This window comes from Oncorhynchus masou, unplaced genomic scaffold (assembly GCF_036934945.1).
Source record: "Oncorhynchus masou masou isolate Uvic2021 unplaced genomic scaffold, UVic_Omas_1.1 unplaced_scaffold_4239, whole genome shotgun sequence".
In the NCBI taxonomy this organism is placed as follows: domain Eukaryota; kingdom Metazoa; phylum Chordata; class Actinopteri; order Salmoniformes; family Salmonidae; genus Oncorhynchus; species Oncorhynchus masou.
Window position 1 is genome coordinate 13,206 of NW_027010635.1, and position 16,790 is coordinate 29,995.

A 16,790-nucleotide genomic window follows, 5' to 3' on the forward strand; every position below is an offset into this window, starting at 1 on the left:
TAAAATCTTAACGTCAAAGCCAGCTCCAGTTTTCAGGATTTATTTAGACGTGGTGCAACAAGTGATTGTAATGAATTACCCGGTAGAATAGAAAACTAGCAGTAGCTTGGACCTCCTAGGGTAAGATGTAAATACCCCTGGACTAGAGGTTCTGCTCTGAAGGCTCCTCCTGCCGGAGCAGCTCCTGTGACCTTACTAGTACTGTGAAAGTATAGTAGCTTGTAGCGAGGCTGTCATATAAACGCACACCATATCTCTCTCTGCGGTCCTACTTACGTCCGATGCGACGAACCGGAGGAACGGAGAGTAGAGAAACAAAAGGAGCCGAAACAGATGAAGGATTTGGGTGGGGGATGAAGATGCTGAGTGCCGAGGTCCACCTCCAAAAGATGTGCAACCGCAACTTCATTCCCCAGAATGTCCGCAGCCACATACTTCCCTCTAAAAACACGGAACAAGTAGTTTTGGTACCGACGACGTGTTTTTATTTACAGCTCAGAAACACCCAGATTTGTGTTTTAAACAGTGGTAACGGGGTTATTTGACGGTCTCGTTATTGTATATACTTCAAATAGTATTTTTCTGAGCACTGGACCGGTGTTATTTCCAATCTGTCCTTTTTCTCCCTTCCAGAGCGCGATGGCGGACGACGCGACTCGGAGGGCGGTGTCGGAGATCCCGCTGCTCAAGACCAACTCCGGTCCCCGGGACAAGGAGCTCTGGGTGCAGCGGCTCCGAGAGGAGTACCTGGCCCTCATCAAGGTAGGACCGGGACGGGACACGGACAGGGGCCGGTAAAAGAGAAACCCGGAAGCCGAACAGGAGAGTTTCCAGCTAACTAACGACGTGTCACCCGCTGGAGCTAACCAGCTGCTAACTACCCAGCTGCTAACTACCCAGCTGCTAACTAACCAGCTGCTAACTAACCAGCTGCTATCCACCCAGCTACTAACTAACCAGCTGCTATCCACCCAGCTACTAACTAACCAGCTACTAACTAACCAGCTGCTATCCACCCAGCTACTAACTAACCAGCTGCTATGATTTACAGCTATGCCTACTGAAGACAGAGCTATAGCTAGCCTGCCTGCTGAAGACAGAGCTATAGCTAGCCTACCTACTGAAGACAGAGCTATAGCTAGCCTGCCTGCTGAAGACAGAGCTATAGCTAGCCTGCCTGCTGAAGACAGAGCTATAGCTAGCCTGCCTGCTGAAGACAGAGCTATAGCTAGCCTGCCTGCTGAAGACAGAGCTATAGCTAGCCTACCTACTGAAGACAGAGCAATAGCTAGCCTGCCTGCTGAAGACAGAGCTATAGCTAGCCTGCCTGCTGAAGACAGAGCTATAGCTAGCCTGCCTGCTGAAGACAGAGCTATAGCTAGCCTGCCTGCTGAAGACAGAGCTATAGCTAGCCTGTCTGCTGAAGACAGAGCTATAGCTAGCCTGCCTGCTGAAGACAGAGCTATAGCTAGCCTGCCTACTGAAGACAGAGCTATAGCTAGCCTGCCTACTGAAGACAGAGCTATAGCTAGCCTGTACTGAAGACAGAGCTATAGCTAGCCTGCCTGCTGAAGACAGAGCTATAGCTAGCCTGCCTACTGAAGACAGAGCTATAGCTAGCCTGCCTGCTGAAGACAGAGCTATAGCTAGCCTGCCTGCTGAAGACAGAGCTATAGCTAGCCTGCCTACTGAAGACAGAGCTATAGCTAGCCTGCCTGCTGAAGACAGAGCTATAGCTAGCCTGCCTGCTGAAGACAGAGCTATAGCTAGCCTACCTACTGAAGACAGAGCTATAGCTAGCCTGCCTGCTGAAGACAGAGCTATAGCTAGCCTGCCTGCTGAAGACAGAGCTATAGCTAGCCTGCCTGCTGAAGACAGAGCTATAGCTAGCCTGCCTGCTGAAGACAGAGCTATAGCTAGCCTACCTACTGAAGACAGAGCAATAGCTAGCCTGCCTGCTGAAGACAGAGCTATAGCTAGCCTGCCTGCTGAAGACAGAGCTATAGCTAGCCTGCCTGCTGAAGACAGAGCTATAGCTAGCCTGCCTGCTGAAGACAGAGCTATAGCTAGCCTGTCTGCTGAAGACAGAGCTATAGCTAGCCTGCCTGCTGAAGACAGAGCTATAGCTAGCCTGCCTACTGAAGACAGAGCTATAGCTAGCCTGCCTACTGAAGACAGAGCTATAGCTAGCCTGTACTGAAGACAGAGCTATAGCTAGCCTGCCTGCTGAAGACAGAGCTATAGCTAGCCTGCCTACTGAAGACAGAGCTATAGCTAGCCTGCCTGCTGAAGACAGAGCTATAGCTAGCCTGCCTGCTGAAGACAGAGCTATAGCTAGCCTGCCTACTGAAGACAGAGCTATAGCTAGCCTGCCTGCTGAAGACAGAGCTATAGCTAGCCTGTCTGCTGAAGACAGAGCTATAGCTAGCCTGTCTGCTGAAGACAGAGCTATAGCTAGCCTGTCTGCTGAAGACAGAGCTATAGCTAGCCTGCCTGCTGAAGACAGAGCTATAGCTAGCCTGTCTACTGAAGACAGAGCTATAGCTAGCCTGTCTACTGAAGACAGAGCTATAGCTAGCCTGCCTGCTGAAGACAGAGCTATAGCTAGCCTGCCTGCTGAAGACAGAGCTATAGCTAGCCTGCCTACTGAAGACAGAGCTATAGCTAGCCTGCCTACTGAAGACAGAGCTATAGCTAGCCTGCCTGCTGAAGACAGAGGTATAGCTAGCCTGCCTACTGAAGACAGAGCTATAGCTAGCCTGTCTACTGAAGACAGAGCTATAGCTAGCCTGTCTACTGAAGACAGAGCTATAGCTAGCCTGCCTGCTGAAGACAGAGCTATAGCTAGCCTGCCTGCTGAAGACAGAGCTATAGCTAGCCTGCCTGCTGAAGACAGAGCTATAGCTAGCCTGCCTGCTGAAGACAGAGCTATAGCTAGCCTGTACTGAAGACAGAGCTATAGCTAGCCTGCCTGCTGAAGACAGAGCTATAGCTAGCCTGCCTGCTGAAGACAGAGCTATAGCTAGCCTGCCTGCTGAAGACAGAGCTATAGCTAGCCTGCCTGCTGAAGACAGAGCTATAGCTAGCCTGCCTGCTGAAGACAGAGCTATAGCTTGCCTGCAGAGTCGTTTGGCTACCTTGAAGGCATTCTTTTTCCCACACTATATGAACCCTGCTGTTTGGTTGGTGTTTACAATATGTTGTTTCTTGTTGACAGTATGTGGAGAACAACAAGACAGCAGACAACGACTGGTTCCGCCTGGAGTCCAACAAGGAGGGAACCAGGTCTGACACACACAAACACTGGTGTTGTCACGATACCAGCATTTTTACTTTGTTACTAGGTTTAATATCAAAATACTCCATACCATCTCGATACCACAACGATACCATCACGATAATCGATACCACAACGATACCATCGCGATACTCGATACCACAACGATACCATCGCGATACTCGATACCATCACGATACTCGCTACCACAACGATACCATCACGATACTCGATACCATCACGGTACTCGATACCACAATGATACCATCACGATACTCGATACCATCACGGTACTCGATACCAACACGGTACTCGATACCATCACGGTACTCGATACCATCACGGTACTCGATACCATCACGGTACTCGATACCATCACGATACTCGATACAACAATGATACCATCACGATACTCGATACCACAATGATACCATCACGATACTCGATACCACAATGATACCATCACGATACTCGATACCACAATGATACCATCACGATACTCGATACCACAATGATACCATCACGATACTCGATACCACAATGATACCATCACGATACTCGATACCACAATGATACCATCACGATACTCGATACCACAATGATACCATCACGATACTCGATACCACAATGATACCATCACGATACTCGATACCACAACGATACCATCACGATACTCGATACCACAACGATACCATCACGATACTCGACACCACAACGATACCATCACGATACTCGATACCACAACCATACCATCACGATACTCGATACCACAATGATACCATCACGATACTCGATACCACAATGATACCATCACGATACTCGATACCACAATGATACCATCACGATACTCGATACCATCACGATACTCGATACCACAACGATACCATCACGATACTCGATACCACAACCATACCATCACGATACTCGATACAACAATGATACCATCACGATACTCGATACCACAATGATACCATCACGATACTCGATACCACAATGATACCATCACGATACTCGATACCACAATGATACCATCACGATACTCGATACCACAATGATACCATCACGATACTCGATACCACAATGATACCATCACGATACTCGATACCACAATGATACCATCACGATACTCGATACCACAATGATACCATCACGATACTCAATACCACAATGATAACATCACGGTACTCGATACCATCACGGTACTCGATACCACAACGATACCAGGACAAATAAAGAATGCTTATTAGCCAAAGTCACAGAGTAGGACTTGATCCAGACAGATCTGTAGAGTTCAATATCATTACCTTTGACATTACTTGAATGTATGCATTTAATTAATCAATCATACAATTCATTTGACTTTGTTTTTACCAATCTAATTACATAACATTAATGATAATCATTTATTTGAATGCTAAGTCTATTGATAAACTGGGTGAATCAAGATGTAGCCTAGGTCTATTCACAATACAGGTGAATGCATATTCAATAGGAGTTTGGACGTTAATTTAGTTATTGAGCTTGTTTTGGCTAATTTCACACGGCTACAGAAGGAAAAACAATCTGTTTCCCTTCCGTTTGGAAGAAGCAATATCTTTTCTAAAAGTGCAGCAGTAATGACTTCGTTCACAGCTTTGCAAACGGAGTCCTTTGGTTCGGTGAAGAAGGAGACGTGAGGCAGAGACACTACGTGGCCAAAAGTATATGTGGACACCCCTTCAAATTAGTGGTTTCTATTTCAGCCACACCCATTGCTGACTGGTGTATAAAATTGAGCACACAGCCATGCAATCTCCATAGACAAACATTGTCTGTAAAATGGCCCGTACTGAAGAGTTCATTGACTTTCAACGTGGCACCTTCATAGGATGCCACCTTTCCAAAAAGTCAGTTCCTAAAATTTCCGCCCTGCTTGTGCTGCCCCAGTCAACTGTAAGTGCTGTTATTGTGAAGTGGGAACATCTAGGAGCAAGAACAGCTCAGCCACAAGGTTGTAGGCCACACAAGCTCACAGAATGAGCATAATAACTGTTGGTTGGGAGCTTCATGAAATGGGTTTCCATGGCCGAGCAGCCATACACAAGCCTAAGATCACTATGCGCAATGCCAAGCCTCAGCTGGACTGGAGTAAAACTCACCGCCATTGGACTCTGGGGCAGTGGAAACACGTTCTCTGGAGTGATGAATCACGCTTCACCATCTGGCAGCCCGACAGATTAATGGGTTTAGTGGATGCCAGGAGAACACTACCTGCCCGATTGCATGGTGCCAACTGTAAAGTTTGGTTGAGGAGGAATGATGGTCTGGGGCTGTTTTTCATGGTTCGGGCCCCTTAGTTCCAGTGAAGGGAAATCTTAATGCTACAGCATTCTAGACTTTGGCAACAGTTTGGGAAGGCCCATTCTTGTTTCACCATACAGAAATGGTTTGCCAATCGGTGTTAAAGAACCCCATCGAAACCTTTTGGGATGAATTGGAACACCGACTGCAAGCCAGGCCTAATCGCCCAACATCAGTGCCCGACCTCACTAATGCCCTTGTGGCTGAATGGAAGCAAGTCCCCGCAGCAATGTTCCAACATCTAGTGGAAAGCCTTCCCAGAAGAGTGGAGGCTGTTATAGCAGCAAAGGTGGGGACTAACTCCATATTGATGCCTATAATTTTGGAAGGAGATGTTTGACGAGCAGGTGTCCACATACATTTGGTCATATAGAACAAAGTTGTGAAAATCAGCATATTTTGCGTTATGGTCCAAAACAAAGTTCTAGATTAGTAAATTGATGTTAGCTTCAGCTGTATACTAGAAAGGGAAGTTAGCCTGCAAAGCTGGAAGCTACCGGTATCTTCTTGCATTGTAAAGTGTTGAAGCCTGTATGGACATTGTGTTGCAAATGGTATTTTACAGTTTCAACATTTCTACATGATGTGTTGCATTATTCAAGTGTGTTAGCTCTCCACTCATGCTGCACAGAAGATAACAACTCAGCCCAGACTCAGTGCAGTGGTTCCTCCTCAGGACAGGCCAGAGAGTTAACAACTCAGCCTAGACTCCCAGTGCAGTGGTTCTTCCTCAGGACAGGCCAGAGAGTTAACAACTCAGCCCAGACTCTCAGTGCAGTGGTTCCTCCTCAGGACAGGCCAGAGAGTTAACAACTCAGCCCAGACTCTCAGTGCAGTGGTTCTTCCTCAGGACAGGCCAGAGAGTTAACAACTCAGCCCAGACTCAGTGCAGTGGTTCTTCCTCAGGACAGGCCAGAGAGTTAACAACTCAGCCCAGACTCTCAGTGCAGTGGTTCCTCCTCAGGACAGGCCAGAGAGTTAACAACTCAGCCCAGACTCAGTGCAGTGGTTCTTCCTCAGGACAGGCCAGAGAGTTAACAACTCAGCCCAGACTCAGTGCAGTGGTTCTTCCTCAGGACAGGCCAGAGTTAACAACTCAGCCCAGACTCAGTGCAGTGGTTCCTCCTCAGGACAGGCCAGAGAGTTAACAACTCAGCCCAGACTCAGTGCAGTGGTTCTTCCTCAGGACAGGCCAGAGAGTTAACAACTCAGCCTAGACTCCCAGTGCAGTGGTTCCTCCTCAGGACAGGCCAGAGAGTTAACAACTCAGCCCAGACTCTCAGTGCAGTGGTTCTTCCTCAGGACAGGCCAGAGAGTTAACAACTCAGCCTAGACTCCCAGTGCAGTGGTTCCTCCTCAGGACAGGCCAGAGAGTTAACAACTCAGCCCAGACTCTCAGTGCAGTGGTTCTTCCTCAGGACAGGCCAGAGAGTTAACAACTCAGCCCAGACTCTCAGTGCAGTGGTTCTTCCTCAGGACAGGCCAGAGAGTTAACAACTCAGCCCAGACTCAGTGCAGTGGTTCTTCCTCAGGACAGGCCAGAGAGTTAACAACTCAGCCCAGACTCAGTGCAGTGGTTCTTCCTCAGGACAGGCCAGAGAGTTAGCTCTAGCAATGAGAAAGTTGATCAGGGAAGAGGTGGTGTTCATGCGAGGGGACATCGGCTGCACTGCTAGACTTGATCCTCTCAATCCGTATACGACGTGAGACCCATTTAACAGAAGTTTAGAAAAATTAAACAAATTCTAGTCCAGAACCGTTTTTTATTTTCTAGTATCGGAAAAGTACCAATGTTTCGGTTTACCGTGCAACACTATGACACACACACTTTTAGTCTTAGTTACAATTTAGTCATTTAATCCTTTGTTAGTCGACTCATAATAACTAAAACTATGGACAATTTGTCTAGTTTTAGTCAGTCATTTCAGTCAAACCTCTGTGTCGTTGTCGTCTGACCAATCCTGTGTGTTGTTGTCGTCTGACCAATCCTGTGTGTTGTTGTCGTCTGACCAATCCTGTGTGTTGTTGTCGTCTGACCAATCCTGTGTGTTGTTGTCATCTGACCAATCCTGTGTGTTGTTGTCATCTGACCAATCCTGTGTGGTGGTGGTGTTGCCAGGTGGTTTGGGAAGTGCTGGTACATTCATGACCTCCTGAAGTATGAGTTCGACATGGAGTTTGATGTAAGTACACCGACGCACCACACCAAGGTTTCAGTTAGCCGGCTTTTGGGCAAAAATAAAGCAGATCAATCAAATTGTTAGAAAAATAATAATAATCCCTTTGCAAGATAATGCATTCAGCATTAAATTGTTTGAAGCCTGAATGTTTTACTACATATTATGAGGCATGTCTTACCTTGCTTCCAAGTAGCCAAAACCAGACCAAACAGGCAGGCAATTATTAATATATCCCATTTAGCAGACGCTTTTGTCCAAAGCGACTTACAAGTCGGCTGGGGCCACTACTTTTACATATGGGTGGTCCCAGTGGGAATCGAACCCACCCCCATTATTATATAAAGACTTCTATATACCATTGAAACCAGTAGCCTATTATTTAATAAAGACTTCTATATACCATTGAAACCAGTAGTCTATTATTTAATAAAGACTTCTATATACCATTGAAACCAGTAGTCTATTATTATATAAAGACTTCTATATACCATTGAAACCAGTAGTCTATTATTTAATAAAGACTTCTATATACCATTGAAACCAGTAGTCTATTATTTAATAAAGACCTCTATATACCATTGAAACCAGTAGCCTATTATTTAATAAAGACTTCTATATACCATTGAAACCAGTAGTCTATTATTTAATAAAGACTTCTATATACCATTGAAACCAGTAGCCTATTATTTAATAAAGACTTCTATATACCATTGAAACCAGTAGCCTATTATTTAATAAAGACTTCTATATACCATTGAAACCAGTAGCCTATTATTTAATAAAGACTTCTATATACCATTGAAACCAGTAGCCTATTATTTAATAAAGACTTCTATATACCATTGAAACCAGTAGTCTATTATTTAATAAAGACTTCTATATACCATTGAAACCAGTAGCCTATTATTTAATAAAGACTTCTATATACCATTGAAACCAGTAGTCTATTATTTAATAAAGACTTCTATATACCATTGAAACCAGTAGCCTATTATTTAATAAAGACTTCTATATACCATTGAAACCAGTAGCCTATTATTTAATAAAGACTTCTATATACCATTGAAACCAGTAGCCTATTATTTAATAAAGACTTCTATATACCATTGAAACCAGTAGCCTATTATTTAATAAAGACTTCTATATACCATTGAAACCAGTAGTCTATTATTTAATAAAGACTTCTATATACCATTGAAACCAGTAGTCTATTATTTAATAAAGACTTCTATATACCATTGAAACCAGTAGTCTATTTAATAAAGACTTCTATATACCATTGAAACCAGTAGTCTATTATTTAATAAAGACCTCTATATACCATTGAAACCAGTAGTCTATTATTTAATAAAGACCTCTATATACCATTGAAACCAGTAGTCTATTATTTAATAAAGACCTCTATATACCATTGAAACCAGTAGTCTATTATTTAATAAAGACTTCTATATACCATTGAAACCAGTAGTCTATTATTTAATAAAGACCTCCCTATATACCATTGAAACCAGTAGTCTATTATTTAATAAAGACCTCTATATACCATTGAAACCAGTAGTCTATTATTTAATAAAGACCTCTATATACCATTGAAACCAGTAGCCTATTATTTAATAAAGACCTCTATATACCATTGAAACCAGTAGTCTATTATTTAATAAAGACCTCTATATACCATTGAAACCAGTAGTCTATTATTTAATAAAGACCTCTATATACCATTGAAACCAGTAGTCTATTATTTAATAAAGACTTCTATATACCATTGAAACCAGTAGCCCTTTTCCTTCATGTTCTATTGGTTATCAGCTTTATTTCATTGTTCAGAAGCCAAAGGAACAATCATAGTCATAATACCAACCCATGCTAGTTTATCTCCTCTATCTACATTTCTAACGGATCATTTCATCTGTCTCATGAAACCGCTCGCATGCGTAGTGCTCTTTTGACAACCGTGTTTTCCCTATGGAACAAACATTTGCATGTAGCCTACTGCCTTGTGTGCATTGCTGCTTTGTTATAGCCCTACTGCTTTGTTATAGCTCTACTGCCTTGCTATAGCTCTACTGCCTTGTTATAGCCCTACTGCCTTGTTATAGCCCTACCTCCTTGTTATAGCTCTACTGCCTTGTTATAGCTCTACTGCCTTGTTATAGCTCTACTGCCTTGTTATAGCTCTACTGCCTTGTTATAGCTCTACTGCCTTGTTATAGCTCTACTGCCTTGCTATAGCCCTACTGCCTTGTTATAGCCCTACCTCCTTGTTATAGCTCTACTGCCTTGTTATAGCTCTACTGCCTTGTTATAGCTCTACTGCCTTGTTATAGCTCTACTGCCTTGTTATAGCCCTACTGCCTTGTTATAGCCCTACTGCCTTGTTATAGTCCTACTGCCTTGTTATAGTCCTACTGCCTTGTTATATTCCTACTGCCTTGTTATAGCCCTGACACACACCAGCCTATAGCCCTGACACACACCAGCCTATAGCCTTGACACACACCAGCCTGAACACACACCATCCTATAGCCCTGACACACACCAGCCTATAGCTCTGACACACACCATCCTATAGCTCTGACACACACTAGCCTGAACACACACCATCCTATAGCCCTGACACACACCATCCTATAGCCCTGGCACACACTAGCCTGAACACACACCATCCTATAGCTCTGACACACACTAGCCTGAACACACACCATCCTTATAGCCCTGACACACACCAGCCTATAGCCCTGACACACACCATCCTATAGCTCTGACACACACCATCCTATAGCCCTGACACACACCAGCCTATAGCCCTGGACACACACACCAGCCTATATAGCCCTGACACACACCATCCTATAGCCCTGACACACACCATCCTATAGCCCTGACACACACCATCCTATAGCCCTGACACACACCAGCCTATAGCCCTGACACACACCAGCCTATAGCCCTGACACACACCAGCCTATAGCCCTGACACACACCAGCCTATAGCCCTGACACACACCAGCCTATAGCCCTGACACACCAGCCTATAGCCCTGACACACACCAGCCTATAGCCCTGACACACACCATCCTATAGCTCTGACACACCAGCCTATAGCCCTGACACACCAGCCTATATTCTGACACACACCAGCCTGAACACACACCATCCTATAGCCCTGACACACACCATCCTATAGCCCTGACACACACCAGCCTGAACACACACCATCCTATAGCTCTGACACACACCAGCCTATAGCCCTGACACACACCATCCTATAGCCCTGACACACACCATCCTATAGCCCTGACACACACCATCCTATAGCCCTGACACACACCATCCTATAGCCCTGACACACACCATCCTGAACACACACCATCTTGAACACACACCATCCTAAACACACACCAGCCTGAACACACACCATCCTATAGCCCTGACACACACCATCCTATAGCCCTGACACACACCATCCTATAGCCCTGACACACACCAGCCTGAACACACACCATCCTATATAGCCCTGATACACACCATCCTATAGCCCTGACACACACCATCCTATAGCCCTGACACACACCATCCTATAGCCCTGACACACACCATCCTATAGCCCTGACACACACCATCCTATAGCCCTGACACACACCATCCTTATAGCTCTGACACACACCAGCCTATAGCTCTGACACACACCAGCCTATAGCTCTGACACACACCATCCTATAGCCCTGACACACACCATCCTATAGCCCTGACACACACCATCCTATAGCCCTGACACACACCAGCCTGAACACACACCATCCTATAGCCCTGACACACACCATCCTATAGCCCTGACACACACCATCCTATAGCCCCATGGCACACATCCATCCATAGCCCTGACACACACCAGCCTATAGCCCTGACACACACCATCCTATAGCCCTGACACACACCATCCTTATAGCTCTGACACACACCATCCTATAGCCCTGACACACCAGCCTGAACACACCATCCTATAGCTCTGACACACACCATCCTGTATAGCCCCACACACACCATCCTATAGCCCCTGACTCACACCATCCTATAGCCCTGACACACACCATCCTATAGCCCTGACACACCATCCTATAGCCCTGACACACACCATCCTATAGCCCTGACACACACCATCCTATAGCCCTGACACACACCAGCCTAGCCCTGACACACACCATCCTATAGCCCTGATACACACCATCCTATAGCCCTGACACACACCATCCTATAGCCCTGACACACACACATCCTGTCAGCTGACACACACCATCCTATAGCCCTGACACACACCATCCATAGCCCTGACACACACCATCCTTATAGCTCTGGACACACACCAGCCTATAGCTCTGACACACACCAGCCTATAGCTCTGACACACACCATCCTATAGCCCTGACACACACCATCCTATAGCCCTGACACACACCAGCCTATAGCCTTGGACACACACCAACCTTTGAACACACACATCCTATAGCCCTGACACACACCATCCTATAGCCCTGACACACACCATCCTATAGCCCTGACACACTCCATCCTATAGCCCTGACACACACCAGCCTGAACACACACCATCCTATAGCACCTGACACACCATCCTATAGCCGACACTGCTCCTGGCCCTGGAATGCACACACCATCCTATAGCCCTGACACACCATCCTATAGCCCTGACACACACCATCCTATAGCCCTGACACACACCATCCTATAGCCCTGACACACCATCCTATAGCCCTGACACACTCACATCCTATGGCCCTGACACACACCAGCCTGAACACACCATCCTATAGCCCTGACACACACCATCCTATAGCCCTGAACACACACCATCCTATAGCCCCACACACACCAGCCTGAACACACACCATCCTATAGCCTGAACAATAATACCATCCTATAGCCCTGACACACACCATCCTATAGCTCTGGACACACTCCATCCTATAGCCCTGACACACACCATCTGTAGCCTGACACACACACAGCCTGAACACACACCATCCTATAGCTCTGACACACACCATCCTATAGCCCTGCAAACACACACCATCCTATAGCCCCAATGACACACACCAGCCTGAACACACACCATTCCTATAGCTCTGGACACACCATCCTATAGCCCTGACACACACCATCCATAGCCCTGACACACTCCATCCTATAGCCTGACACACACCAGCTGAACACACACCATCCTATAGCCCTGAACACACCATCCTATAGCCCTGACACACACCATCCTATAGCCTGACACACTCCATCCTATAGCCCTGACACACACCAGCCTGAACACACCCATCCTATAGCTCTGACACACACCATCCTATAGCCCTGACACACACCATCCTAGCTCTGGACACCATCCTATAGCCCTGACACACACCATCCTATAGCCCTGACACACCATCCTATAGCCCTGACACACACCAGCCTATAGCCCTGACACACACCAGCCTATAGCCCTGAACACACACCATCTATAGCCTGACACACACCAGCCTATAGCCCTGACACACCAGCCTATAGCCCTGACACACACCATCCTATAGCCCTGACACACACCATCCTATAGCTCTGACACACACCAGCCTATAGCCCCCTGACACACACCATCCTATAGCCCTGACACACACCAGCCCTGAACACACACCATCCTATAGCCCTGACACACACCATCCTATAGCCCTGACACACACCATCCTATAGCACACACCAGCCTATAGCTCTGACACACACACCAGCCTATAGCCCTGACACACACCTATAGCCCTGACACACACCATCCTTATAGCCCTGACACACACCAGCCTATAGCCCTGACACACACCATCCTATAGCCTGACACACACATCCATAGCCCTGACACACACCACCATAGCTCTGACACACACCATCCTAACACACACCATCCTATAGCCCCACACACCATCCTATAGCCCTGACACACACCATCCTATAGCCCTGACACACACCATCCTATAGCCCTGACACACACAGCCTAGCCTAACACACACCATCCTATAGCCCTGACACACACCATCCTATAGCCACACACCATCCTATAGCCCTGACACCATCCTATAGCCCTGACACATCCTATAGCCCTAACACCACACCATCCTATAGCCCCTGACACACCATCCTTATAGCTCTGACACACACCTATAGCTCTGACACACACCATCCTATAGCTCTGACACACACCAGCCTATAGCCCTGACACACACCAGCCCTGAACACACACCATCCTATAGCCCTGACACACACCATCCTACCTGACACACACCATCCTATAGCCCTGACACACACCATCCTATAGCCCTGACACACCATCCTATAGCCCTGACACACACCATCCTATAGCCCTGACACACCATCCTATAAGCCCTAACACACACCAGCCTATAGCCCTGACACACACCATCCTTATAGCTCTGACACACACCAGCCTGAACACACACATCCTATAGCTCTGAACACACACCATCCTATAGCTCTGACACACACCATCCTCCATAGCCCTGACACACACCATCCTATAGCCCTGACACACACCATCCTATAGCCCTGACACACACCATCCTATAGCCCTGACACACACCATCCTATAGCCCTGACACACACCATCCTATAGCCCTGACACACACCATCCTATAGCCCTGACACACACCAGCCTATAGCCCTGACACCATCCTATAGCCCTGACCTCCATCCTACAGCTGACACACCATCCTATGGCCCTGCATTTCATCTATAGCCCTGACACACACCATCCTATAGCCCTGACACACACCAGCCTGAACACACACCATCCTATAGCTCAATGACACACACCAGCCTATAGCTGACACACCAGCCTGAACACACACCATCCTGCCAGCCTGACCACACACCATCCTATAGCCCTGGCCCCACACCATCCTATAGCCCTGGCACACCCTGGCATGCTGCTTGACACACACCAGCCTATAGCCCTGAACACACACCATCCTATAGCCCTGACACACACCATCCTATAGCCCTGACACACACCATCCTATAGCCCTGACACACACCATCCTATAGCCCTGACACACACCATCCTATAGCCCTGACACACACCATCCTATAGCCCTGACACACACCATCCTATAGCCCTGACACACTCCTGTCTCTCCTGACTGGTCAGATTCCTGTAACGTACCCGTCCACCGCCCCTGAGGTCGCCATCCCAGAGCTGGACGGGAAAACGGCCAAAATGTACAGGTAAGAAACACACACAGACGGCCCACTGTGATGAAGAGTGGTGCAGGGTGACATGGTTCCTGTCTTGTTGCAGGGGGGGAAAGATTTGTCTGACGGACCACTTCAAACCCCTGTGGGCGCGAAACGTACCGAAGTTTGGATTGGCTCACCTGATGGCCCTGGGGGTACGTGCTGTGTGTGTATGTTTGTCTGATGTGTGCTTTGTGTGAGTTCTGTTACACTAGACTCGACTGTACTACTAACTGTACTATTCATAGAGCTGTGAGGAAGTAATTATACCCCCTGAAAAGTTGTCTGTGTTATAGCTCTGTGTTATAGCTCTGTGTTATAGCTCTGTGTTATAGCTCTGTCTCTTGCTGTGTTGTAGCTCTGTGTTGTAGCTCTGTGTTGTAGCTCTGTGTTGTAGCTCTGTGTGTGTCTGTTATAGTTCTGTGTTATAGTTATGTGTCTCTCTGTGTTATAGCTCGGTGTTATAGTCTGTGTGTTTCTGTGTTATAGTTCTGTGTGTTTCTGTGTTATAGTTCTGGGTCTCTCTGTGTTATAGCTCTGTGTTATAGCTCTGTGTTATAGCTGTGTGTGTCTGTTATAGCTCTGTGTTATAGCTCTGTGTGTGTCTGTTATAGTTCTGTGTGTCTCTGTTATAGCTCTGTGTTACAGTTCTGTGTCTCTGTGTTATAGTTCTGTGTGTGTCTGTGTTATAGTTCTGTGTGTGTCTGTGTTATAGTTCTGTGTGTGTCTGTGTTATAGTTGTGTGTCTGTGTTATAGTTGTGTGTTATAGCTCTGTGTTATAGCTCTGTGTTATAGCTCTGTGTTATAGCTCTATGTGTGTCTGTTATAGTTCTGTGTGTCTCTGTGTTATAGCTCTGTGTTATAGCTCTGTCTTTTGCTGTGTTGTAGCTCTGTGTTGTAGCTCTGTGTTGTAGCTCTGTGTGTGTCTGTTATAGTTCTGTGTTATAGTTATGTGTCTCTCTGTGTTATAGCTCGGTGTTATAGTCTGTGTGTTTCTGTGTTATAGTTCTGTGTGTTTCTGTGTTATAGTTCTGTGTGTGTCTGTGTTATAGTTCTGGGTCTCTCTGTGTTATAGCTCTGTGTTATAGCTCTGTGTTATAGCTGTGTGTGTCTGTTATAGCTCTGTGTTATAGCTCTGTGTGTGTCTGTTATAGTTCTGTGTGTCTCTGTTATAGCTCTGTGTTACAGTTCTGTGTCTCTGTGTTATAGTTCTGTGTGTGTCTGTGTTATAGTTCTGTGTGTGTCTGTGTTATAGTTCTGTGTGTGTCTGTGTTATAGTTGTGTGTTATAGCTCTGTGTTATAGCTCTGTGTTATAGATCTGTGTTATAGCTCTGTGTTATAGCTCTATGTGTGTCTGTTATAGTTCTGTGTGTCTCTGTGTTATAGTTCTGTGTGTGTCTGTGTTATAGTTCTGTGTGTGTCTGTGTTATAGTTCTGTGTCTCTCTGTATTATAGATCTGTGTTGTAGCTCTGTGTTGTAGCTCTGTGTCTCAGCTCTGTGTTATAGCTCTGTGTGTGTCTGTTATAGTTCTGTGTTATAGTTCTGTGTCTCTGTGTTATAGCTCTGTGTGTGTCTGTTATAGTTCTGTGTGTGTCTGTGTTATAGTTCTGTGTGTGTCTGTGTTATAGTTCTGTGTGTGTCTGTGTTATAGTTCTGTGTGTGTCTGTGTTATAGTTCTGTGTCTCTGTATTATA

At 46.2% G+C, this 16,790-nt stretch overlaps 1 protein-coding gene across 1 annotated transcript; it reads left to right on the forward strand.

Moving 5' to 3' along the window:
- Positions 1–281: 281 nt before the first annotated feature.
- Positions 282–15,257, forward strand: LOC135534961 (ubiquitin-fold modifier-conjugating enzyme 1-like; the record flags this gene model as incomplete). The annotated part of the gene is made up of 6 exons (XM_064961736.1): positions 282–467; positions 634–762; positions 3,218–3,285; positions 7,737–7,800; positions 15,008–15,084; positions 15,158–15,257. Coding segments are annotated over exons 1-6 (624 nt in total), but the record flags the coding sequence as incomplete, so codon positions are not given.
- Between the last annotated feature and the right edge of the window lie 1,533 nt (positions 15,258–16,790).